The sequence below is a fragment of the Trachemys scripta genome, chromosome 6 (assembly GCF_013100865.1).
Source record: "Trachemys scripta elegans isolate TJP31775 chromosome 6, CAS_Tse_1.0, whole genome shotgun sequence".
Classification (NCBI taxonomy): Eukaryota; Metazoa; Chordata; order Testudines; family Emydidae; genus Trachemys; species Trachemys scripta.
The window spans coordinates 1006725-1033169 of record NC_048303.1 but is presented as its reverse complement, the minus strand read 5'-3'; the positions used below and the strand labels follow the sequence as shown (position 1 = coordinate 1033169).

General features: G+C 60.5%; 1 protein-coding gene across 3 annotated transcripts in view; it reads right to left on the bottom strand.

Moving 5' to 3' along the window:
• The window catches only part of FAM214B (family with sequence similarity 214 member B), a 30822-nt gene extending 6365 nt beyond the window's left edge, over positions 1-24457 (bottom strand). The window contains exons 1-6 of one of the 3 annotated variants that reach the window (XM_034774236.1): positions 24296-24457; positions 6242-6373; positions 5486-5685; positions 3622-4983; positions 962-1020; positions 490-595 (exon numbers count right to left, since the gene is read on the bottom strand). In XM_034774236.1, coding sequence (XP_034630127.1) covers positions 490-595; positions 962-1020; positions 3622-4812 — 1356 coding nt within the window. In that variant the 5' untranslated portion in view covers positions 4813-4983; positions 5486-5685; positions 6242-6373; positions 24296-24457. Of the gene's footprint in view, positions 1-489; positions 596-961; positions 1021-3621; positions 4984-5485; positions 5686-6190; positions 8027-24295 lie in introns of those variants that run through there. The other 2 variants (XM_034774238.1, XM_034774237.1) reach the window with 2 other exon arrangements.
• Positions 24458-26445: the final 1988 nt, after the last annotated feature.

The following is a 26445-nucleotide window of genomic DNA, read 5'->3' as shown; positions in this document are numbered from 1 at the left end:
GCAGGGGCACGAGGCAGCTCAGGACACTCACGATTTCAGGCGCAGCCCACGCTTTAGCCGTCGCCCCACCGCAGTGCCACCTGCTGCGCTCTAGGGAGACAAGAGGCCGAAGAGCTGTATTAGGGGCAGCAAACGGGCCAACTCCAGAGCACCCACCAGCCCTCTCCCAGTCCAGGGCCCACACCCACCAGCTCTTCCCAGCACACACGTCAGCACCTGCCTGTCCCAGCTGGCCCCGAGAACACCCTCTCCTCCCTCAAGCAGCTCTACCGACAGGACACCGGACTGTCACTCATGTCCTGTGCGCACCATAAAGCAGCCGCCATGTTCCACTCAGAGGTGGCTGCATGGTGGTGTCTGCTGGGCCCACTCCCCGCCCCCTCCCTAGATGAGAGAGACGGGGGGAGAATGGCCAGGGGCTGGCCCTGGGGCTGCCTTGGCCCTGAGTGACCNCCTGTCCCGGGCCCTGGGCCTCCAGGCTGTGGTTACCTCAAAGTTCCCCAGCAGAGCATGGCTGATGGAGGTGGTGGCCCAGGAAGCTGCAGAGGGCCGGGTGCCCACAGGCCCCTTCCGGAGACTGCTGCGGAGATGTCTCCTTCAAAGAGAAGGCAGCATCAGTGCTGGTCTCGGGCAGCCTCGGGCTCCCACTCCCGTTGTCCCCAGAAGGTCACCTGCCCCTGTCACTGGACCCCCAGAGCGCACAGCTCCCCACAAGAGGCAGGCAGGATCCACCCACCGGCTACCGAAGGGTCCAAGGGACTCCAGGTGGGAGGGGGGCCGGGGAGGGTCTGTGCGGATGCACCTGTCCCAAACAGAGGGTCTGGGCATGGGAGGGCAATCGCCCCAGGAACCAACCCCTGCGCCAGGGAAGAGAGGGGCAGCCCCCTTGCCCACCGTGCCCGGGACCCCCGCGGCTTTGCCCTGACCCCAGCAGGGGCACGAGGCAGCTCAGGACACTCACGATTTCAGGCGCAGCCCACGCTTTAGCCGTCGCCCCACCGCAGTGCCACCTGCTGCGCTCTAGGGAGACAAGAGGCCGAAGAGCTGTATTAGGGGCAGCAAACGGGCCAACTCCAGAGCACCCACCAGCCCTCTCCCAGTCCAGGGCCCACACCCACCAGCTCTTCCCAGCACACACGTCAGCACCTGCCTGTCCCAGCTGGCCCCGAGAACACCCTCTCCTCCCTCAAGCAGCTCTACCGACAGGACACCAGACTGTCACTCATGTCCTGTGCGCACCATAAAGCAGCCGCCATGTTCCACTCAGAGGTGGCTACATGGTGGTGTCTGCTGGGCCCACTCCCCGCCCCCTCCCTAGATGAGCGAGACGGGGGGAGAATGGCCAGGGGCTGGCACTGGGGCTGCCTTGGCCCTAAGTGACCATCCCTGACTGCCCATTAGAGCTACAAGCTCCCCCATCCCCTCAGAGTCCCCACACCAAACTGCAGTCTCCCACACCCCTCCCGCCTCCCCCCTCCACACAAGGACCAGGTCAATGCAGCAAGGCTCCCAGAGCAACAGAGACGTCAGGGACCCCCCTCTCCAGGCCCACCCCTCAGGCCCTGCACTCTATTCTCCAGGGCTGGGTCCAACCCTGGTTCTCCCAGTGGCATGAGAGACACCTCATTCCCCCTCTTCGCTTCACCCCGTTACTCCAGGAGTCCCCTCCTGGGCATTACCACAGCCCATGGCTACGGCTACCTCAGCCACCAGCAGAGGCCACGGCTCCTGCCAGCCAGACCATGGAGCCACTGGAAATCTCCAGCTAGGGAATCCACCGCCAGGGCCACAGGGGGAGATTTAACCCTTGCCTCTCTTTGGGTGGACGGTGGGCTTACCCCACCGATCCCAAGGGGCTTTCCGTGAACTCTGCTGCTCCCAGGAGCCTGTGTCAGGCACCAAGGACAGCCAAAGCCCCGGCAGGGCATGTCCCAGGTGCAGGCCCAGCCGAGGGTGTCTGACAGTTCCCCTCCTGCCTCCCCGGGCACACACGCACACACACACACACACGGGGATCTGTCAGTGTCCCAGCCCCACCGGCTGCAGGCATACCGGCAACGTATTAACAGGCCCAGCGCCCCGCGAGCCGGCACAGCTCTGACAGGTACTTCCCACAAGCTGGCCAGAGCCCTGGACCACACATTTACAGGACAAGCAAAGGCACTAGGACATCGTCAGCATGCAGCTGGACTCTGAACGCCCCCCATGCCCTCCATTCACCTACACACACAGAGAACACATCCCCAGGGGCCGACGCTGCAGGCAGGCCTGGAATGACACTTACCAGGCGGGGCCCTGGCATCTCTGGGTCACTAGCCAGTCCCAGGTGATTCATGCCAGGTCCCCAGCAATGCCCAGCAGACACAGCTGCATGACCCACCTTCCCCACAGCCAGCAGCCCCTGGGCCGAGCCCTGAGAGGTTGCGGGCAGCCAAACCTGGGCTGAGCTACCAGCTGGGAGTGGCCGATCCCCTTTATAAAGGGCACTCGCCTTTCTAGGCATTTTACTTTCTGGAAGAGACACAAAAGGGCAGCACAAAACAGAGCCACGAGCCAGCCAGCCCCCAGCCTGTGTGAAAGGGGGGTGAAGGTTCCAGGGTGCTGGACAATAGGCGGCTGCCTGGAATGGGGTGGAGAGCAGGGCTGGAGGGGAGCACTCCGAGAGCGGGGGGCTGGGGGGCTGGGAAACGGCTCCAATAAGGAACAGCCAGGGAGTCGGGAACGTCGCTGGGCTGATGGGGACGGGCGCGAGGCTGTTCACACCTCAGAGTGCCCAAGGATTGCAATCGACACGTGCCAGGCTGCAACGGGCAGCAGCAGGGCAGAACGGAGGGGAGATGTGGTTAGCTGGCCTCGTGCTCCTGACAAGCACTAGGGTGCGTGTGCCCAGCATATATGTTAGTGTATGTGTCAGGCGTGTTTGCGTGCGTGCCAGCTGGGGGCAGAGAACACATCAGTCCTCGCACCAGCACATCTATCCCCCGGCCTCAGGAGTCACGGCCAGCGGCAGGCCTGCCAGAGGTAGGGGCGCCTGTCCACTCAGCGCCACCTGACAGGGAGACGCTAGTGAGCTGGATGGAGAGGAGACGACAGCCTGGGCCACCCTGAGCATAGGAGGGAGCAGCTGGTCTGGCAGGGAGCAAATCTGGGACGGGAAGCACGGCCGAGGACTCAGGCTGTCCCGTGGCAAGGGGTCTCCGGACCCCGTTCCCACACTCCGGGCACAGCACGGTCACACACCCCACCCCACCCCCCCCGGGCACCTGAGCCTCTGCCTGGCACCGCACAGACGGCGGGAGAGGCAGTCCTGGCCTGGGGTGGGGGGCCTCTCTCTGCACTCCTGCCCCGGGGCAGCCAACCCCCACAACAGGCACCTGCAGGGGCGACAGTGCCCAGCCCACAGCGCAGAGGCCCACCAGGCGCTGGGGTGCCAGGACAGGACACACCTTACAGTCCAGCCCCTTCCCCAGCTCCCTACTGACCCGACACCACCCTTCCCCAGCGTCCTACCAATGGCTCCCACCCCATCAGAGAGCCCCTCACTGGCTTCCCATTCGCTCACCCCTTCCCCAGCTCCTCTAGGCCCACCATTCCTGCCCCAGCCCTGCAGGAGGCGCTCACCTTGGCTCCTGGAAGCAGGTGGTTCCAGAAGGGGGCGCCCTTGGCGTCCGTGCTGCGGCAGGCAGTCAGGATGGGGTGGCACAGCGGGACCCTCTTCTTCCTCGCCGGCACCACGCTCTCGTCTTCCGAACACGAGTCCGCCACGCCTTCGCCCGAGGGCAGCAGCTTCCTCTTAGCCGCGCAGCTACCCCCGCCGGCCCCGGGGAGCCTGCTGCCCACACAGGGCGTTTTCTCCAAGGAGCCCAGGCCGTTGCTCTCGGGGTCCGGGACCACCCGTGGGGTGCTGGGCTCCTTGTGCCCAGTCAGCGGCTCCCCTTCTCTACCAGCCCCGTTGCTGTGGGCGGGGCTGCCCCCTGGCTGCTCCTCCCCCCTCCCACCCGAGGCTGCCCAGGATTTTTGTGCAATATTGTGCAAATCAATGTCAAGTAGATTTTGGCTGCTAGCCCTTTCCTCCCTCTGGGCCCCGTTCCCCTCCACAGGCTGCTCCCTGGCTCCAGCCAGCCAGGGGAACTCCCTGCCCCCCACTGAGCCACAGGCTCGGGGACTCCCCAGCGGGCCATCCCCAAGCTGGGCAGGGCGACTGTCTCTCATGTGCAAAGTGCTGCAAGCTGTGTGCTGTGGCCAGGAGGAGGCAGCCTCCCGCAATCTGTCCTCTCTGCAGGCCCTGGGGCTGCCCTCCCGGGCCCCTGCCCGGCCAGGGCTGCCTTCACATCGGTGCTCCACCACTCGTAGGCCGCTGTGGGAGAAGTGCTGGGCCGAGCCGCAAAGGGACAGCTCCTCCACCAGCAGCCCGTCCTCCAAGGCGTCATCGTCTGGGGAGTCCTGGCCAGGGGGCAGCTCCCCAGGGACCCCGTCCTGCCTGGCCTCAGCCCCCGTACCCCCCCAGTGGGCTCGCTTGGGATCCCGCCCAGCCTCCGGAGCCCACTGCTCTGGGTACCCTCTCTTGATGGCCTGCCGCCCACCCCCGGCTCTCTGGTCTGCCGGCTCGGAGGAGCTGGAGAGGTGGGAGAAGATGGAGACCTGGTAAACCTTCTGGCGCTTGATCTCTGTCTTGTTGTAGCCCATCACGATGCTGCGGCGGGGGCAGCGCTCTGGGGCGGGCTCCAAGGCCGCCTGGCCGCCTGGCCGGGACAGGCCCGAGTCCGTGCCATGCTCCTGGGGGAGGGACGCCTCAGCATGGATGTGCCGCATGGAGCCTTAGCGGGCTGGACCCCAACCAGAGCCAAAGACGAAACAGCCCATAAAGCGGCAGGGAAGGGGGTACGGTGTCACGAGGTCACGGGGCTGAAGAAAGGGGGTGGTGTGTCAGACCCCTTCCCTCCGGACAAGCCCTCCGCTACGGAGTGCACTGCAGCGCCGCATCTGTGGGGAGCAGAGGGGAGGGGATCAGCCTCTGGGACCCGGCCCAGCCACCCCTCCCTGGCGCTTCAGGCTCCGCTCCTGCCCCAGGCGGCCCAGCAGGGTGGTGCAGAGGCCCACAGACGGCCCTAGCCCAGGTCTCCTCCACCCAGGGCCAGGCCCGCAGGAGGAGCAGCGCGGGCCAGCTCTCCAGAAGGCCTGGAGGCGGGGGAGGGTTACCAAGCCCCAGAGGAGAGGAGGCTGCTGAGGCCTACAGGAGTCTATGCCGCCCCACAGGGACCGTGCTGGGACTCAGAGGAGTCCCTGGCTGGGCCAGTCAGCGCTGGAACGCATGGGGGACCAGGCCAGACACACACCCGGTCGTGCCTCAGCTAACACAGGAACCGGGCAGGCCTCAAGGGAGCAAGCCAATGCTCAGTACCCCTTTGCTTTAGAAGCCAGTGCAGGCTGCCAAGCCGTCATCTCCCCGATCACTTGCTCAGGCCGCGCGCGGCTGGGCACTCACCACCCACCCCTCGCCGAGCAGCTCTCCTGCCCCAGCAGCAGACGGTCGTTGGCACAGCTAGCTGGAGACACCTGCCATCCGGGCACCCCCCAGAAGCGGCGCGGCTGCCGAGGAATGGCTCCCACCATCACGGGCGTCGGGCTCTGCCTCCAAATCACCGCAGGGGCCTGGCTGGCTCTCGGGCCGGTTCAGCAGCAGCACTAATGGGGGAAGGAGAGGGAGGGTTAACGCTGGCAGAGGGAGCAGGGCGTGGAACGCTTGGACAGACGGGCACCTGGGGAGGACACAAGGGCAGGCGACACAACCAGGCTGGCCCATGTGCAGCCCACAGCCCCCTCGCCTATAACAGAGGCCTGGGCACGGAGCCTAGAGCTACCCTTCCACTGGGATTCATAGGCACTGGTGGGGACAGGAAGCTCCCTCTTCCTAGACCTGGGGGCTGGAGGAGGAGAGGAGAGCAGAGGCGAGGCCAGGCCACAGGGAGTGGGGGAAGCAGTAGGACCAGGGGCATTAGAAGATTCACTGGGTGGGTGGAGACCTGCCATTACAGGACCCGTGGCTGACATGCCCGGCTGCCTGGGACACAGCCTCAAGGGGCACCTGCTGGCCCATCGGACCTGGCATTCCCCGTAATAAAAGGCCCCATCGTCTGATGCAAAGCAAGAAGCCTGTCCATGCTGGGGGCAAGTCAGGATGGATCCTTACCAGCTTCGGCCGGCGCACAGACCGCAGGCCTTGCGCTCAGCCAGCGCTCACCTGCTCCAAGGCACCCTCCATGGGCTAGGCAGGACTGCAGAGCAGCAGCAGGCGGACCCCGCGCAGCATCGCTCCAGCCACTGCAGCAACGGCTGCACTCTCACAATCCCACTAGCACATCAGACATGGCACCTGGGTGGAGAGACAGAGACTCAGCCCCAGAGCACCCCACACAGCCTGGCTACACTACACACTCTACCCTCCACACACACCCCTCCCTGCACAGCTCATCCCCTCCCTAAAGGAGGCAGCCCACCAGGGGCAGCTCGGAGGGAGCAGGTCCCTTAGTGTGTCCTATTCCACTGGGCAAATTCAAATTGCTTCCCCCTGTGAGTTCGGTGCCACTGGAAGGGGTGGACAGAGTACCCAGGACAGAGGACGGAGCAGACCACAGCAGGCCAGCCACGCGTCAGGACTGGCAGGAACGACCCCCTGGGCAAAGAGAAGCGAGTGCCAGCACTGGCCCATTCAGTGGCTGGCCTCGCTCCTGTGGAGGCTCCCAGCAAGGGGGCCAGTGGAGGTGACTGTCTGGGGGCTGCGGAGATCAGTCCTGCTGGGCATAGGTAAATACATCTGTGTGTTACACACAAGTCTGGGACCGCTGGGCCTCCCAAAGGCAGTGACCAACCTGATTCAAACCCAGGCGAGCTGCGAAATGGAAGCCAATCTCCCAACCTGGGGCTGGATTGGCGCCGGTGGCGCCTAGAGGGGAAATGCCCCGTGTCCCATTCCATACCCGAGCCAGCCAGTCCCCACTCCACCGGATTGGAACCAGTACCCTAGAGACACAGAGTACACAGCCCTTCCCGACACATGGGATCAGAGTGGAAACAAGATGGTGAGAAAGCCCCAGATCCTAGTGGCCTACAGGCAATGCCCACAGTAAGACGTCATAGGAAACATACAAGGACGTTTCCAAAAGTATCCTTGCCCCGGGCACATCCCAGCTCCTTGGCTCCGTCACTGGGATTGGAAGTTCTCAGGATCGGGGCCTGGTGTTACGCTCTCACATTCGGCACCCAGCACAGCGCAGGAGCTGGACAAGCAGCCAGCCAGCCCTTCCCCACTTTTCTAATGGTGCCTGAATTGAACCCGGCCTTTCCGCTCCCTCCCCTGGTTGTGCACCAGCACCAGAAACACCGTCAGCGGAGCGGGGGCAAGAGCTGCAGGGAATTCAACTACTGCCACGGCTCAGCTTGGCCTGCTGGCTTCCCGGCCTCCCAAACCTAGGAAGCAGAGGGGAAGATACACAGAAGTGCTTTTTAGACTCGCGAGGACAGAGCCACGCTGCAGCAGGCCGACCGAGGATCTAAAGCGCAGTAGGGCGATGGCCAGATGGAAATCCCAGCCCCTTTCCGATCCCCCACCCAGAGCGTGACGGAGCTAGCGGAGGGGCGAGAGGTGTGCAGGCCCTGTCCACGCCTCCAGGCTATGCTCATCCCCCACCTGGCTGGGGATGGAGAACTGGGATGCCAGGAGTGCTGCAGGGGTGGGATTCTGCCCAGGGTGCCAGGGCTTGGATGGGAGGAATATCCAGGCCCTCCGGGAAGTAGCGTTAGTGACTCAGCAGGGTCGATCGTCCCCCAAGGCAGTGCGGTGCTAGGGGCACTACGCAGCTGGGGGTGCCGCCGTTCACAGGACTTAAAACCCAGGTGTTGAAGACGTGCGTCCATTCTGACGTAGCCAGCGGAGGGGAGAACAGTCAGGTCAGGCTTGGGCAATTACACTCTACATCCCAATTTCCCCCCTGCACTTACAGCTCTTCACATCGCCCCCCCCCCCAGCTCTCGTTCAGCATTGCTGCGAGCTGTTCGAATCTGCATGTCCTACCCCAGAGGCAGCTGCATTTTAGGTGTGTCACGCCATGGAGATAGCATAATAGACAACAGTCCTAGGGCAGACCCGGCTCAGATGTCCAGCTTCCCGTAGCGCACCCCGGTCACCAGATGCAATGCAACATGGGACCCAGTCAACACACCCACACCTGTCGCTTCGCCGCCGGCTGCAGGCTAAAGGATGGGGCCGGGGCAGGCCAGCATGTCTGCGTGAGCTTGGGGCAGGAAGGAATGTTACTAACCAGACAGCAGCGGGGGCCAACTCAGCCTGCAAGCAGCAGCAGCTCCTGAAGCCAGAAGCCCCTAGTCTGGTTTTTTACAGCCAAGCCCGGCGAGCAGCACCAGCTCTGAGCGCTGCTCAGCGACCTCAGGCTGCCTGCTGGCCCCTGTCCCTTCCTGGCCAGGAGAGACCGGCTGCAGCACTGACCACATTCTTCCTGCAGGGGCTGGCCTCTGATGGCTGCACCGACCTCTCTACCTACGCCTGCTAGTGGCTGATCAGGGACCCCCCTCGCCACCCCCACTGCCCATCACTGCCGCCCTCGGGGATCTCACAGGGCTGTGCCACTGCTGAGGCTCCCCCTCCTTTCAGGCACACCGTGAAATCACCTCATTCCCATTCCCTCCGAGGGGACGACAGGCAAGCCGCACGGCAGGTCAGACCTAGGCTCAGCAGGAACCAGGTACCTACGTGGGCAGGAATCAAGCCCTGGAGGCTGCATGCAGGGTGGGCCGAGGAGCTGGGCAAGGCCAGCTGTGGGTCAGTGCGGCTCCGTCCCGGAGGGTCTGGCACTGCTCCTCCCCACACCAGAGACCCAGCCAGCCTGCAGTGGCACTTGGCTGTTTACGGCACCCAGCCCCTCCCTGCTACAGCCTGTAACCCTTATATAGAGCGAGCAGCGCACAGCACGGGGCACCAGGAACTCCCACGCTCCGCAGCACTGACAGACAGGCAGGGACAGGGAGCCGGCACCCTCCCCTCCCCCAGAGGCAGGCCTCCTGCAGCCCTGCCTGCAGCCCTGCCTGCAGGGAGCTACGGGGAGCGCCCCAGCCGGTAGCTCACTTCCCACCTCCAGCCCCGCTGCAGCACGCCTGGGCTGGGGTTAACCACCCTTCCCCCACGAGCCCAGGCAGGCCAGGCGGTGCGATTTCACGGGAGTTTAGCCCAAGCTGTTGCTCAGGCCGGGGCTGGGTCACACGCACTCCTCCCCCTGCCAGCTCCCAGCCCCGGCTCCCTCCTACGGGGCTGGGGGCACGCAGGGCAGCTGCGGCGCCCCTGGATGGATGCAGGGCCCCAGCCTGGCCTGCTGGAAGTACCCAGCCAGACAGGGTGTTTACATGGGCCACGAATGGAGCCAGGAGCTCCCAGCTCTGCCCCAACCCCCCCACCCTCCAAGGCCCCAGAGCAGACCCCTCAGGGCTTCGGTCTGACCACGCCTGGTGCACCCGAGTCCGGACCTCGCCATGAGGGAATGGGCAGCAGCCTGTGCTCCCTCGCTGGCAGAGCACCGCTCACCTTCCTCCCACCCCCCAGGTCTCTCAGACTGTGGATCCAGGAATAGGCAGCGCCTGGCTGTCCTCTCCCAGCCCTTCCCCTGCCCTGGGTCTGGAGAAAACGCCATCTTCCAGCCAAAGGCCTGTGCTGGAGGAGTCTGTACGGGGCCAGGGGAGGGGAGTTCTGCTCTCCAGCCGAAGGGCCCCAGGCACATCCCGAGGGTGCATTATGGGTGGGTGGACACTCACACAACTGGAGGGTGGGGGGCTGGACTGCACCACAGCCAGGGCCAATGGTCTGGCGGGGGCTGGGGGAGCTAGCCGGATCCCTGGTCTGACCTATTTATTGGGATAAGGAAGACCAGGGCCCATTGGTCTGCTTCAGGGGAGCAGGAGTAGTGTGATGAACCAGTGCCCTGCCCAAGGAAGGCAGGGTTACCAGATGAGAGGGGCTGGTGGTCTGAGCCCGTGAGGACAGAGGCAAGAACTGGAGCGGAGATGACTGGAGAGGGAGCGTCCTTAGCTGGCTGTAGGGCAGATGTGGCAGCTACTGCAATATTCAGGAGCTTCCGGCCTGGATATGAAATGGCCAGAGCCCATGGACGAAGCAGCCGTCCCTGCATGGGAAGGGGGATGGAAACCTCACCACTGCCTGGAGCAGGCGGGAGGGAGTGGCAGAGGCGAGCACTGCACAGCACCAGGCCTTTCCGGCCTGCCGGTCACTTTCTGTCCCGCTCCCAAGCGAGAGGAAGGCGTGTGGAGTCCAACTAACCAACCGGAGCAAGGAAGTGTCCACAGACCACCCCCCCCTTGAAATGCCTCCCAATGGGGGTCACCAGACAGTTGTGCCAGGAGAGAGCACTCAAGGGGAGCTCTCCAGCAGCTCCTCCCAGCCAGCAGCACGGCTGGGCTAAGCACACCTTAGCTATGGCCCATGACACTGGAAGCAGCTGTGCATCTCCACCTGGTGTTTCTGCCTCTCCCTGGCTGGCGGGCCGGGGAGATCTGCAATAGGCCAAGGCCTGGAAGCCACGGTGATGGGCACTCAAAATGCATAAGGAGGACAGCAGCACACCAACCCTACTGACGACAGTCCTGGAGCAGAGGGGCACCCAAGCGAGACAGTCGCACTCTGGGGCAGGAAGGATGTTGACTGCGGTGCCCAGAGGAGCGAGACAGAGTTACCAGGGTTACACCCAAACGTCTCTCCCTCGTCACCACAGCAACGCCAGACTGTTGTCAGGAGACACGCATAGAGTGGGGCAAGAGTTTATCTGCTCAGAAATGCAGTTTTGAGTCAATCAAAACTGCTCCTCGGCTCAGGGACCAGAGCCTGAGTGTCTCCCCCCCGCGAGTGCCTGAACTCCCAGCAGGTTGAGACACTCGCACGCTCGCTCTGCCCACTCAATGCGTTTGTATTTATTCGATGGGGAACAGTTCCACAGGAGAGAGACAGAGCCCCAGCCCGAGTACCCCGTAGCCCAGTGATTAGTGCACTCAGCTGTAATGCAGGAGACCCACTGTCAAGTCTCTGCTTCCAATCAGGCAGACTGGGGTCTTGAACGCAGGTCTCTCGCCTCCCAGCTGAGTACGCTCCCCATGGGGCTCTGGGCAGAGCTCTGGTTTGGGGGCTTGATTTCTTTGATTGGTCAGGGTTCACTTTTAGCAATTGCCGAGTTCTATGTAATGTCCAAAACATCGGGGGGGGTCTCTCTCTTTGTACACACCTGTGATGGGGTGTCCACCGCCCACAAGCCCTGAGCAGGGCAATGTGGGCCAGCAGGGGAACGAGCGCCTACGGGCAGAGGAGGAGCTGGGATTGGAGTCTAAAGCGAGGAAGTGAGAGCAGGGAGAAGATGGGGGGATGAGCTCTGCAGTCACTCCCTAGCGGCAAGGGGCAGATCCAGGGGGAGCGTAAGCCCTGGAGAAGAGGTTGAGGGGGTGAAGTAGCCATGGAGAGCAGAGGAAGCTCTGGTGGTAAACCCAGAGACAGGCCAGGAGCTAGAGAGGGCGGCAGGAAGGAACCCAGGGAAACAGCAAGGGAGACACCTGGTCACAGGCTCCCTGGGCTGGACCCAGAGTAGCCAGCAGGTCTGGGTTCCTCTACCAGCCACTGGCAAAGTGGCTCAGGCCTGGAGCTGAGATGGCAGACGGACAGCTTGTCTGGTGGGATTTTGTTATGCACGGGGGTGGGGGTGGGGGGAATACTAGACAGTGACCTGGCTGACTCACGGAGAGAGCGGGGGACCACAGAGCGAGCAACCGGCGGAAGGGGCCCCAGATGGGGTGACAGCTAGTTCCCAGACCCAGCCACAAGGAGGCGCACCTTCAGTGAGTGCAACCGGTTCACAAAAGCGCACTGAGTAACGCTCCCTAGTGCCCTTCTACATCATACTCGTTCAAACAGCACTTCATTAACCCGTACTAGTGAACCTTCAGCCCACACCAGCAGCCTCTAGGTGCACCAGTTCATGCACAACAGTGCTTTAGAAATCCCACCCATGCAGTCTGTATTACTGCTCTGGGTAGGCAGATACACGGCACTGTTTCAGATGTGTATTGGACAAGCACCGATTGAATGATTTCTGGGTACCGGGGTGTTATCAGTGTGTATTGGCTAAAACCTAAAATCAGAAGGGTGCAGTCACCGCCTCCTTCTCTGCTGGGTTTGTCATGTTTACAAATGTCCTGTTTTTAATAAAAAAGCAGTTAAGATGCCCCAAGCCAAGCTGGAACGTTTCTTTACACCTCACATGAAAGTGTCACCAGGAAGATCTAAATCTTTTCATTTCGGGTTGATCCCAAAGGAGGTTTTTGGCTGGGCCAGTTACTGGCAGGGCACAGCCAGACAGCAGTGACAGGGCCAAACGCAGAGGCACTGGGGTGGGAGGCTGGGGATGGCCTAGCACCCAGGCAGAGAGCCAGGGCCCATTACTAGGGAATCACAGAATATCAGGGTTGGAAGAGACCTCAGGAGGTCATCTAGTCAAAGCAAGACCAATCCCCAACTAAATCCCCAAACGGCCCCCTGAAGGATTGAACTCACAACCCTGGGTTTAGCAGGTCTATGCTCAATCCGCTGAGCTATCCCTCCCCCCCAGCATTCTGCAGAGAAAGGGGGTGCTGGTGCTGAGAGCAGGGGCTTTGGAATAAGCATGGCACTGGGGGATGGATTTGGGTAGATGAGCTGAACTGAACGGGGGGAAGGTGCATTATAGATGGCACCAGCGCACCCCGGCCAGAGCCAGACACCTGGGTTCAGCCATGGCGGACCACAGCGGAATCTGGGCAGTCAGTGCTTGTAACGCTTGGGATCCCTGCTGCACGTGGCTGTGTGGACCCCACGACCCCAAAGCGAGCCAAGCGCAGACGTGTCCTGCGCAGACAGGGCCAAAGACAGGGAATCCCTGCATACGCTGGCGACAGCTCCACTTGCCCTCCTGCCCCCGCCCAAGGACAGGGTCTGGAAGAACGAGAAGCCCGAGGCCTTTGCAGACAGAGGCGAAGTGGGAGCCTGAGGGGAAGGGGAAAGGCAACGGCTGAGCAAGGAATCGTCCTGCTGAGTGGCAGCCTTTGGGACAGATTCAAGCAAAACACCCGGCAAGGGGTGGGGTGAGGACAAGAGGCCAGTGCAGCTCCAAGACCCTCCTGCTGGGAGCTATGGCAGCCAGGGACAGATGGGGGCTCTGCAGCTCCAAGGGCCTGGAGATCCAAGCCCAGGCTCCCGGCATCATAGAATCATAGAATATCAGGGTTGGAAGGGACCTCAGGAGGTCATCTAGGCCAACCCCCTGCTCAAAGCAGGACCAATTCCCAACTAAATCATCCCAGCCAGGGCTTTGTCAAACCGGGCCTTAAAAACCTCCAAGGAAGGAGATTCCACCACCTCCCTAGGTAACCCATTCCAGTGCTTCATCACCCTCCTAGTGAAATAGTGTTTCCTAATATCCAACCTAGACCTCCCGCACTGCAACTTGAGACCATTGCTCCTTGTTCTGTCATCTGCCACCACTGAGAACAGCCGAGCTCCATCCTCTTTGGAACCCCCTTCAGGTAGTTGAAAGCAGCTATCAAATCCCCCCTCATTCTTCTCTTCTGCAGACTAAACAATCCCAGTTCCCTCAGCCTCTCCTCATAAGTCATGTGCTCCAGACCCCTAAACATTTTTGTTGCCCTCTGCTGGACTCTCTCCAGTTTTTCCACATCCTTCTTGTAGTGTGGGGCCCAAAACTGGACACAGTATTCCAGATGAGGCCTCACCAATGTCGAATAAAAGGGAATGATCATATTCCTCGATCTGCTGGCAATGCCCCTACTTATACAGCCCAAAATGCCGTTAGCCTTCTTGGCAACAAGAGCACACTGTTGACTCATATCCAGCTTCTCATCCACTGTGACCCCTAGGTCCTTTTCTGCAGAACTGCTACCTAGCCACTCAGTCCCTAGTCTGTAGCAGTGCATAGGATTCTTCCGTCCTAAGTGCAGGACTCTGCACTTGTCCTTGTTGAACCTCATCAGGTNCTTGGTGGGGGGAAGGCTTTTGTTTGTGCTCTTTGTTTGGGAAGTCATTCACTCTTGGGACTGAGAGGGACCAAACATCAATCCAGGTTCTCCACATCTTTCTAAACAAGCCTCTCCTATTTCAGACTTTTAAGTAAATAGCCAGGCAGTCTTAGTTTTACTTTGTTTTCTCAACTTGTAAATGTACCTTTTACTAGAGTGTTTATCTTTGTTTGCTGTACTTTGAACCTAAGACTAGAAGGGGGTCCTCTAAGTTCTTTAAGTTTGATTACCCTGTTATTTTCCATACTGATTTTACAGAGATGATTTTTACCTTTTTCTTTAATTAAGAACCTTCTTTTTAAGAACCTAATTAATTTTTTCCTTGTTTTAGATCCAAGGGGGTTGGATCTGTATTCACCAGGAGTTGGTGGGAGAAAGAAGTGGGGGATGGTTAATTTCTCCTTGTTTTAAGATCCCAGGGGGGTTGGAACTGTATTCACCAAGAGTTGGTGGGAGGAAGGAGGGGAATGGTTAATTTCTCCTTGTTTTAAGATCCAAGGGGTTTGGATCTGTATTCACCAGGGAATTGGTGAAAGGTTTCTCAAGGCTTCCCAGGGAAGGGAATCCATTTGGGAATGGTGGCAGCGGACCAGAACGAAGCTGGTAGTTAAAGCTTAGAAGTTTTCATGCAGGCCCCCACATTTGTACCCTAAAGTTCAAAGTGGGGATACAGCCTTGACAGGCCCAATCCTCTAATTTGTCTAGGTCCCTCTGTATCTGATCCCTACCCTCCAGCGTATCTACCATGCCTCCCAGTTTAGTGTCATCTGCAAACTTGCTGAGAGTGCAGTCCACACCATCCTCCAGATCATTAATGAAGATATTAAACAAAACTGGCCCCAGGACTGACCCTTGGGGCACTCCGCTTGAAACCGGCTGCATCCTACCTGGGGCCTGGGGAATGTGGCCGAGTAGACGAAGCAGAGTCACGAGGTGCCCGGCACAGCGTCCAAGCTGAGCCTGGAGTGTGCAAACAGGAAGCAAGGCCTCTGAGGGAGAAGAGCCTGAGCAGGGGTGCAGGAGGTTGTGACACGAATGCCACCACCTGTGGAGAGGAGATACTGAGGCGGAAGGGGGAAGGAGAGAGGGAAACGGGGGAGCCGCCGCTGATGGAGTGCTGCCCCAGAGCCGTGAGCCAGGCCCCCCTGAGCAAGAAGGAAGGGCTGAATATGGCCCTGCCTTTGTCCAGCTGCATCTGGGGCTAAGGGAGACAGGCTGCAGGCAGCCGGCGTGAGTCACCCACCCAGCAGAACCCAAGGGGAGAGGTGGCCAAGGACAGACGCAGAGGATCTCTGGCAGCTCTCCTGGGCCCGTGGGAGCAGCGTTCCTTCCTGCGAAGGGAAATGCTGATAGAACAGCTGGCAGAGCCTCCCTCAACTGGCAGCAAGGGTGGCCACCTGCCCACATGCAGCTCTGCAGACAGCTAGCCACGGGCCGAGGGGACGGGCCAGGCAGGTCTGAGTTGTGCTGCCACAAGGGGGAGCTCCCGCAAGCTAAGAGCCTTTGTTCTAACCAACAGGTCTCCGAGACCCTGCAGCTACCCTGTGCCCTGCAGGCAGGACACTCCGGGTACGTCTACACTGTGTTAAACCCACGGCAGCGTCACACAACCCGGGGCGAGTAAACAGCAGTGTAGACGTTTCCCTGCCCCCAGCCTTCAGAGCTGAGCTCCAGGCCACACCAGCTGGTTGGGGGCTGTGGTGCAAGCCCGAGACTGCAGAGCTGGGCGCGGAGACGCGCTGCTGCGGGGTTTCGAACGCACTGCGGACGCACTCTAAAGGCACGTTTCCATGGACACCAGTGCGCAGAGCACCGAGGCTGCCAGCCCCGCTAGCCCAGGTGCAACCGGCAGTGTAGACAGTGAGGCAGGGCTCAGGCAGAGTACAGCTGAGTGCCATACACACCTGAACCCTCGGGGTATAAACCCTACAGGGCTCTCTACAGACCCATGCAGCGCCCCCCACGTTTACATGGCTGTTTGTCATACTAGCTCCCGCCGCCAGAGCCCTCCCCCCCCCCCCCCCCCCCCCCCCCCAGCCCCCCCCCCCCCCTCCCCCGCCACCAGAGCCTTTCCCGCCGCCGCCACCTCCTCACACTGGAGCTTTTCCCCACCAGAGCCTTTCCCCGCTGCCCCCCACGCCAGTGTGTAGGTGACACCACAGTGACACGCATGGATGCAGCCTGCCTTTCACTGCAGTGTGTAGCTACACGTATAGTGCCTGTACTCCACACACCACCGTAAGTGTAGACAGTCTTTTTTATTTTTATTTTTTAATGGAGATATCCTATCTCCTAGAACTGGAAGGGACCTTGAAAGGTCATCGAGTCCAGCCCCCTGCCTTCACCAGCAGGACCAAGTACTGATTTTTGCCCCAGATCCCTAAGTGGCCCCTTCAAGGATTGAACTCACAGCCCTGGGTTTAGCAGGCCAATGCTCAAACCACTGAGCTATCCCTCCCCCGAGTCTATTCCAACAACAGCCAGAACCAGCTGTATCATGTACTTCCCTTGGGTGGTACCCTGTAAATGACTGCTCCCATGGTCCTTCCCCATGGCCCAGGAGCAGGGACGCTGTCCTGATGGGTATGACAGGCTCCAGGGTTCTCCCTTGGACAGGAGAAGTTCTTACTGACCTCAAGGAACTTAAATCTAGCCCCAGACTCATCTGGTTTCTCCCACTGTTGCAGCGTGCTGAGCACGGTGGGTGCGTGGGCAGGCACACGAGCTGCTCTCTGAGAGTGACCGGGGCCCCCTTGTCCCATGCACCCCACAGACTCACTCACCATTCATTAGAGAGGTGACTGAAGTCCAGCTGGAGTTCTACACTGTGACACGATCACCTTCATCTCCCTAGAGCAGCCCTTGGGAGTCTAGATGCGAGGCTGAGTGCAGGTGCCACACTGGGATAACACAATGCAACTTGCTTTCCTCCAAAGCAGCATGTCTAGAGGTTAGAGCAGGGGCTGAAGAGCCAGGACCCCTGGCATCTATTTCCCAGCTCTGCCACTGACTCCCCGTGTGCCCTTGGGCAAGTCACTTCCCCACTCCATGCCTCAGTTTCCCATCTGTAAGATAGGGATAATGACGCTGCTCTGTGGGGAGAGGGGCGTTCACTCAGCGGGTCTGAAGAACACGTTCCAAACATTACGCTACAACAGGGGTAGTGTGACTGTTCCCACCTCCCCCACCTGTGTGCTCCATGCAGTCCCGGTCCCCTGCCTCTCCCCTCTCCACACACACACTCCTGCTGCCTGCACCTCGCCCTCTCCCTTCCCCTCCATGCACTCCTGCCCCCCCGCCCCCATTCCCAAGCAGTTTTACAGGTCCTCAAAGAATGAAAAGCAGCTTAAAAATCTTCCCTCCGTCCGTTCTGAGAAGCAGGCGGCTTCCCACCCCCACCTCCCCACCACCCAGCCCAGCAGGCTCAAACCTGAGCAGGACAGGCCAAAGCCTCACAGCGCCACAGCAGCTCAGACGTTAACCAGGAGCCTAAGAAAATACACAAGCAGGGAAACCACAGGCAGGGGATAGCCGGGCTGGGGACAGACCTTTGTCTCCGTCTGCCTGTCTCGCGCTCGCTCGCTCTCTGCTGGAGGAGGAAGGGGGGTTGTGGGGGACAGCGCGAAGATAACACCCCTAGGAGGCATGTCACAGCCACGTTAATCACTCAGAATTCCAGCCGGCGCAGACACTACCGCTGAAAATATGGGCAGCAAATGGAGATGCTGAAAGCTCGGAAATAATTGGATCCTTTCACTAGAGCTGAGCCCGGAATCCAGCCGAGGAATTTAGTGCTGGTGAAAGCGAGAGATCAAATGCACCGAGCGGAGCCAGGCACAGCCAAGCAGGAGCTAGACAGTCTCAGAGACGTACCGGTCAGAAGGGACCATCACGATCCCCTCGTCTGACCTCCTGCACGTTGCAGGCCACAGAACCTCGCCCACCCCTCCGGTAACAGACCCTCTGGTTGAGTCGCTGACGTCCTCAAAACATGGGTTAAAGACTTCAAGTGACAGAGAATTCACCATTGGCACTAGTTCAAACCTGCAAGCGACCCGTGCCCCATGCTGCAGAGGAAGACGAAATCCCCCCCAGGGTCCCTGCCAATCTGATCTGAGGGAAAATTCCTTCCTGATCCTCCTACACACAGCCCTGCCAATGCCCCTCCGTCCTGACCTACAGCCCCCACTGCTCTGCCAGTCCAGGCCCAGCCCCTCTACAGCTGAGCCGTCCCGCAGTCCCCCCTTGCTAGTCCAGTCTGAGCAGCTCTCCTGAAGACTGACATCGGTACAGAACGGGGACAGATGGCAGAGATTGTGTGATCCAGCGGGGACTAGCCGAGGCCTCCCAATTCGCTCCACTGGTGCCGAGGTCTTTTCATTGTAAACAGCATTTGTCAAAGGTGACCAATGACCTCCCAGCCCAGCTCCCTGGAGGAGCAGAACAGGGCAGGAGACATGCTGGCCTCACGAGGAGGCAGCCAACCCTGCCGGGCTCCCGGCCCTCGCTCTCCTTCCAAGACACACTTCACATGGGGGTTTTGTTCAGCTCCTGCACTGAGCTGAACAGGGATGGGAGGCTCCTGCAGAACACAAAGAGGATGCGGCTGCAGAGGCAGCGGCAGTCGAGCTGGGGGGGTGGGGAAATCTCTCACCACTGCTCAGCAGAACCTCTGCACCACGCCGCAGAAACAGCGGGTTGCTGCGTCTCCGTTCCGGCCACTTACCCCTGTGGGCAACAGGAAGCCATTCGCTTGCTGAGTGAAACCTTTCCAAACTCCTGGGCCGGGGAGCTGCACGGGGCCCTCCCCAAGCCAAGCCGAGCACATGTTGGAGGAGACTTGGGTCTAGGACAACAGCTGGTGGTCAGACCCGAACCTCATCTCTCAGCTCCACGACCCTCGCAGCCCTCCTGGACGTGCCAGCAAACTCCATTCCAATCGTAGGACTGGAAGGGACCTCGAGAGGTCTCTAGTCCAGTCCCCTGCACTCAGGGCAGGACTACGGATTATCTGGACCACCCCGACAGGTGTTTGTCCAACCTGCTCTTAAACATCTCCAGCGACAGAGATTCCACAGCCTCCCTGGGCAATTTATTCCAGTGCTTAACCACCCTCACTGGAAGTTTTTCCTAATGTCCAACCTAAACCGCCCTTGCTGCAATTTAAGCCCATTGCTTCTTGTCCTAGCCTCAGAGGTGAACAGGAATGATTTACCTCCGTCTTCCTGCAGCTGCTCTTTGTGGGGTTCAGCTGGAGGCACCACTAGCTCAGGTCTGCTCTGTTCCAAAGCCCAGGTGCCAACGGGAATTCCATGGGGGTCACACACACACACACACACACACAGGATGGCATCAGACGTCGCTGGACCAGTCTCGCCAGAGACACAGGGACCGTCTCTGTTCTGTGCCTGTACAGCACCTAGCACAGTGGGGCCCCGATCCGTGACTGGGGCTCCTGGGTTCTACCACAGTACCAATAATCAAACCCACCCTGCGTAGCACAGAAGCACCCAAGGGCCCAGAGGAACCCCTGGGGCTGGGCGCCGTGCAGACAGCAAAGACGTCAGTCCCTGCCCTGAGGAGCTCACAATGAAGAGGAGGAAACAAGCCCGCAAGTCTCGGCCAGAGACAGAGCCCCCCGTGAAGCCCTGTCCTAGGCCCGTTGTGGTGGGGTTTGAACCCAGGTGCCCCTGGCACCGCCCTGGGAGGGGGCGTCAGTGGGCTGGGCTGGATTCCAGCATCGCTCACGTCCCAGCACGTTTTGGTCCCATCCCGCCCCTGCCCAGGCTATTTGCCATTATGGGCCCCATTTGATAGGTGTTAGTCATGACAGCCCGCCCCCCGTGTGGCCAGGCCAGCCTATGGGAGCAGCCTCCGGGCGGCTCTGGTGTTCCCTGCTGGGCAGCGCTTCAGAGCCCGGGTGAGAGCGGCAGGCAATCAGAACCGGCCTGAGGGCCCCCACCTCCCTGCACTCTCATCGCCCCAGTCTCCTCTGCCCAGACACCCTCCTGACTCCCCCAACCATCGCACCCACCCACAGGGCCAGGCCCTGCACCCTCCCCACAGGCCTTGAGTCCTGCCAACCCCACTGCCAGACCCAGCCCCTCCCCTCCCCACTCCCTGACTGCCCACCCACCCGCCCCACAGTGACAGATTCTGCTCCTTGCCCCCTGCACTCCCCCGACACCCTGCCCCCTCCTATGCCCCCTTCCCTCTAGTCCTAGCCTGTCCCCCACCCTGCCACACCCCACCTTCCACAACAGCCAGGCCCTCCCCACCCCCAGAACGCCAGCCCCTGCCCCATTTACACACACCCCTGCTTCCGCTCACTCCCCCCACCCCCTCCCCTACTTCCCACAGGCCCCACCAACCTTCACTGCCTCACATTCCCTCTGCACCCTGCCCCACATGCTCCCCAGCCCCCTAACCCCTCTTCCCCACTGCCACCCTCCTGTACATGCTCCCGACCCCTCCGCTCCGCACACAGCCTCCCTGTGGCCCTGTCCAAAACACCCGGGCCCCCACCACGCACACAGTGTCCACATGGCACCTGCCAGGGCGTCCCCACATGGACTCAAGCAGATCCGGACGAGTCCTGGGATGCCAGCCGTCACTCAGAGTCCCTCAGTGCTGCTCCTAGCTCAGGGGGGCTGCAAAACTGCCCAGGCCTCACCTTCCCGACAGGGCCCTCCGTACTGCTCCCACGGGGTCAGCAGCTCCTGCGAACGTCGCTGTATGTGGCGCCAGAGACCTGAACCAGGAGCCAAGCCGACATTCTGTATTCAGCTCCTACCCCGTGTGCACCAGCCATTGCTCCAGCAATCCGGACCATTGCAACATGCTTCCTTTTACCGTAAGGGGATGTCTGCGCTTCAGTCAAAGCCCCGCGGAGCAGCCGCAGCTGGCAGATCAGCTGAATCCGGATCACAGGGCTACAGACTGCAACGCAGATATTCCAGCTGGGGCTGGAATCGGGCTCGGAGACTCACCCCTCTCCGGGAGTTTCAGGGACCAGCCCCAGCCCCAGCCAAACGTCCGCACTGCAGCCCAAGTCAATTGAGCCAGGCTCCGAGTCGGCACCACAGGTTTTTACTGCTGTGTAGACGTACCCTTAGGGCTCGGGCTAGTGCCTGGGCTCTAGGACCCTGTGAGGTGGGAGCTCAAGTCCCAGCATCTACACTGCAAAGTGACTTTCAGAACACCTGTACAAGGCCGCTCTAGGGAGCTCATATCCCGGGCACTCATCAGGCCTCTCCAGCCAGCCTTCAGCCTGCCATTCAGTGCGATATCCCCGCTCCAGAGCAGGGACCCAGAAATGGCTCCCATGCACGCAGTGCCGTATCCCCCAGGATCAGCACAACAGGTCCAGCTGCAGGGTTCACACAAGACGTGCTGTGGACACCAGAAATCACGTGTACGCCAGGAGTTGTGAACTGAGGGGCTGGGATGGCAACTCGCCAGGAGCCCTAGCTCTCAGAAAACAGACCCGACTGGAGCTGCGAGGAGGTGCAGAGCCAGGGTGCTTGGTGGCTGTATTCTCCACGGCCCGCAGGGCAGGTGATGCCGGGTGCAGGCTGTGGTTGTGTCCCCAGATGGCCTGTGCCAGGCAGGAATCTGTGAACTGAGAGCCTCACAAGGGGCAACATCACGCCAGGCCCCAGCTCTTGCAGGCCTGGCCGCGTGGCTTTCACAGGAACCTGAGAGGCTCACCGATTCCAGCCACGTGTGGGCCCACAATGGCTTTTAACCTGATGTCACCCATATATCAGTGAGAGGGGAATCCCGCCAACACCAGCCTTTGTGGCGTGATAAACAACAAATAGGCTTAGCTGGAGCCCACAAACAGCCTCAAAGCTCCCTGCAGCTCCCAGGAATCCAGCTCACACAGGGATTCAGCAGCAGAGCTGGGATCAGTACTTGGGGCTCCTGGCTCCAACCACTGGACCAGACTGTCTCTCCCTACACTCCAGTGCTGTAACAAGGTCACTCAAGTAATGCAACTGGTGCCCAGAAACAGGGTTGGGTAACAGCCAGACGTCACAGAGGCAGCTGAAGGGGGAGGAGAGGAAGCAGAGATCCTGTAGCAGCCAAGGTGGGGGAGAAGACCAAGCTACGGAGAAGATCAAGCGCCAGGGATGGGGAGACAGTGAGAAAGGAAAGGGAGGAGAGCAGCCGAACCAGTGCCGTTCCAGTGTGCAAGGTGCTGGAATGAGCGGGGGTGTCCGCACACACTGCTGAGCACAGACCAGCTCTTCTGGCCCCCCAGACCCCACACGGGGTTCGGGGAAGCTCCATCAGCCATTGCCCCTGCAGGGCGGGAATGCATGCGCAGCCACAGGTCAGCTGTGGCCTGGAGAGCCCCCTTTACTGAGTGTGGCTACTCAGGCGAGGGGGGCCATTCGGGCAAGGCCCACTCCAACACACGCTTACAGACTGGGGCCTCAGGAGAGCCTGATGTTAGGCACTGGCTTTGGGAGACTGTAGCAAAGCCGTTTTGGAGGACAGAGCTAAAGGGGCAGTCAGTGCCCAGAGCCAGGAGAGCTGCAGAAGGACATGGAGGTGCCGGTCAGGGACACGTTCAGGACCAGACAGCCCAAGAGAACAATAGGCTGGCAGAGAAGCTGAAAGCACTGGGAGCAAGTGACTCCTTCCGGACAGTTCCTTGTCCCTGCCCCTGCTTCCATCTGCTCCCCATCCATCTGGGATCAGGATGGGCCGGGCTGGCAGCTGTTAGTCACCAGCAGGTGTTCCTGAGTCAGGGGAGCAGTTGGTGCCAAATGGGGACAGGAACCTGCGCGTCACCCACACCCCACCTCCACCATCTCTGGTCGGTGCCCTGCTTCCACCAGCAACAAGCAGGTGGCACTACAGCAGGTCCCCCCAACCGGGCATTTGCAGTGGGGCCGCGAAGAAGTCACCTCCAATTCAGACGGGGGAAAAGACAAGCAGATTAGCACACTCACGGAGACGGGTCCAGGGTGCCCATCACATGGCTCTGTGCTGGGCCGAGAAGGGGCTGCCAGAGAGAGTATCTGGGGGCAGGAAAAGGGCAGAACACCCAGGGGCTGGGGTCCCACCCTGGGGGAGGGCCAAGGGGGTGCGAGGCGAAAGCTGCATGGTAAGGCCCATGCTGTGTGCCAAGGGGAAGGAATACAGGGTGAGTAGCCCCAGAAAAGCCTAGCACACCAAGAGTGACAGGGGGCATAGACACAGCGTGGGGGTGGGATCTTGCCCGTACTGGGTGTGGAGCTGGGGGTCATGCTGATGGCCACAGGGGGAGAAGGCTGAAGGACACACAGACAAGGCAAAGCTCTTCTCTGAGTGCTCAGTGTCCCTTCTCTGTGCCTCTCTCCCGCCCCTTGGGGATGGGGGGGCAGTCTGCAGTAGCCCAGCGTCTGAGCAGGGAGACAGGCAGGAAACCAAAGGAGACTCGGCACACACAGCCCTGCCAAACCTGGCTGTCCCCACCCCCATGCCTTCCCCAACCAGCCCCTGCCTAGCTTGCCACAGCACAGACAATCCTTCCACCCCAACCAGAGATCACAGCAGCCCTGCCCCCAGGACTCATGTGGCCCCATCCACAGAGGGTCAGGTTAGAGGATCCATATTCACAGGGTCTGAACTGCCTCCCCTACTGGACAACCGGACGCATCCCCGTCTCCTGCCGCCCCATCCACAACACAGGCCTGTGCAGGGGCGGGGAGTCCTCGTGCTAAGCCCATCACAACTCAAAGCGCTAGGCCAAAATTCACCGATTCGCCCCCAGCCTAGTCAGTCTCACCCCCCACTTGCTGCAGCTGGGAAACTGGCTGCGAGATGAAGTGGCTTGGCCCAGGTCACAAAGCAAGACAGCAGCTAAGCTGGGACTGGAACCCAGGAGTCCTGGCTGCTGAGTCCCGCTCTCACAAACCCCGTCAGGAAGGGGCACGGTGCCACTCCCAACTCAGGCACATGGGCTGAGTCACGAGGCATTTCCAGCTCTCCCTTCAGGGCCCAGCCAGGCCATCACCCTGGAGCCAGGCCATTCTCCTGGGCTTTGTGCAGCCCCAGCACCAGGAGTGCACTTCTCCTGGGCCTTCCCTGCTGACTCATGATCCATGCAAGTCCCCGCTTCCTAGAGGAGTGTCACGCTCACGCCAGGAGCCAGTGTGCGTAGCCTCACCGCCGTTGCCAGGGTGATGCCATGAACTCCAGGTGGCACCAAGCCAGGATCACACCAGACCTCACCAAATCCCCCTTGTTTGGAGGAACCAGGCTGCCCCCAGCAACGGGAGAGACGGGCAGGACCGGAAGCTGGGGCCACTGACTCCTTGGCTGGAGATGCACTGGAGCAGCAGCTGGCGCCGTGGACAGGAGCCTTGCCAGGAGGAAGAACTGGAGAGATAAGGAGCTGGGGGGTGGAGCAGGGAACAAACAGCCCCAAGGCTGCCTGCCAGTTCACTTTATCAGCCTGGCATCCTGCACACACACCCCACCCTCCGCTCCCTGGAGCTTGGCCCAGCACAGGCGGATCCCAGCGCCCAGGAACCCACCCTTGGGCACACATTTGAGCCTCCCCCACAACCACCGCTAAATGGAGTGAATAGCCACTCAGACTTTACAGGCAGCATCTCTCGATAACGGGCGACCAGCCCTAGCGCTGGGGAAGGGGTGAGGCAGGGATGCTGGAGCACCCTGCAGCACCCCACGCCCGGCTGACTTTGGGTCTCTGGATCAGCTGAGGAGTTGGGGGGCAGGGCTGGGAGGCGAACTGCTGGGCTGTGACCCTGCGAAGTGGGGAGAAGGAGCAAGGCCTGGAGGATCACTGCTGGTAAAGTGCTCTGGAGGTGGACAGCAGAAGGATGTTATGGGTTTCTTCCTGTGCCAGCTGCTTCTCGGCACAACCTTCCAGGAACCCTGGGGAAAGGGATCTGCCCCATGCCCACCCTCCGCCGGCATCACTCCTTACCAGAGCTCTTTTACTAGCCTCAGCCTCCCCCTCCCCACAGGCGGCGGGGGAGATCGGGCATTACAGCAGCTTATGTGCAGGAGATAGGCCAGGGACACAACACAGAGAAGCAAGGCGCTGTCGAAAGGGGGCATCCATCTGTGCCAAGGAATGAGAGCGAGCAGACACGTGGGTGCAGCGCCCTGGGCAGACACGGGGTGCTCCTTACAGCATCCCTGCGAAGAGCGCGCGTCCCCTCAACACCCTCATTCGCCCTTGCTCCTGTGGGAGAATTCACAGGAATTGGACACAACCTGTTCCTTTGAGCCACAAGAGCGAACGCTGGGGATGGGGCAGGGGAAGCCGAACGCAGGCGATCCCCGCATATAGCTCAGAACATTCCCTGGGATCACTAGGAACAGAGGAACGAAACAACGGGCAGTACCAAGAACGTAATGCAGCCAGCCAGGAAGGTTCACTCCAGCTACAAAGCCCGTGCGTGGGCACAATTCAGATCACAGCCACTCTGTCGGTAAGTATTCGTTTCATTGTTCCATTCCCATGGAAGTAGCAACACCACTTAGTGTTTCCATGTGCTTGGCCCCCATATCTCCCCATGCGCTCCAAAGATGTCTAGGCCTTCACTTTACCACTGGGGGGGGAAACTGAGGCCAAGAGGACAGACTTGGCCAAGATCACACAGCATGTCAGTGGCTGAAGCCAGGTGTCTTGGCTCCGAGGCCAGTGCCCTAACTATTGGCCTAAACCAGGTGCTGCTGGGGCTCTAACCTAACACAACTGGGGCTGTGTCTATGCTAGATGCACTAGAGGGGCACAGCTGCAACGCCGTAGTGTAGACACTGCAGCGGCGGAAGAGGTTTTTCTGTCACTGTAGTCAATCTGTCCCCTCGAAAGGCAGTAGCTAGGTAGAAGAATTTGACCTAGCAGTGTCTATATCGGGGCTCAGATCAGCTCAACAACCTCTCTCACGGGTGTGAATTGTTCACACCTTTGAGCAATGCAGCCAGGTCGACCTAAGTTTTAGGTGGAGAGCAGGCCTGAGGACCAGGGCCTGTCTCTCATGAGCCTGAAACCCCTCCACATTCACCAGCAGCCCGAAAGCACAGCTGTGATTCACTCTCTAGCCAAGGTTAGGGCATCCTGGGGGCTGCTCTAACTTGCACCAATTGACAACAGTTCCCTAGAGACCCTGATCCAGCTGGGGATAGCAGAAGCACAGTGTGTACCAGCCACTCCCCCTCCTCACCAGGGCTGTGGGGAAGGAAGTGTAAGAGCTGTCTGTGGCAGATCTGGCTGTCTCCTGCAATCTCCTGGACAAACCTTACTGAATTAACTTTAGCTGTCTTGGGAGTTCATGGTATTAA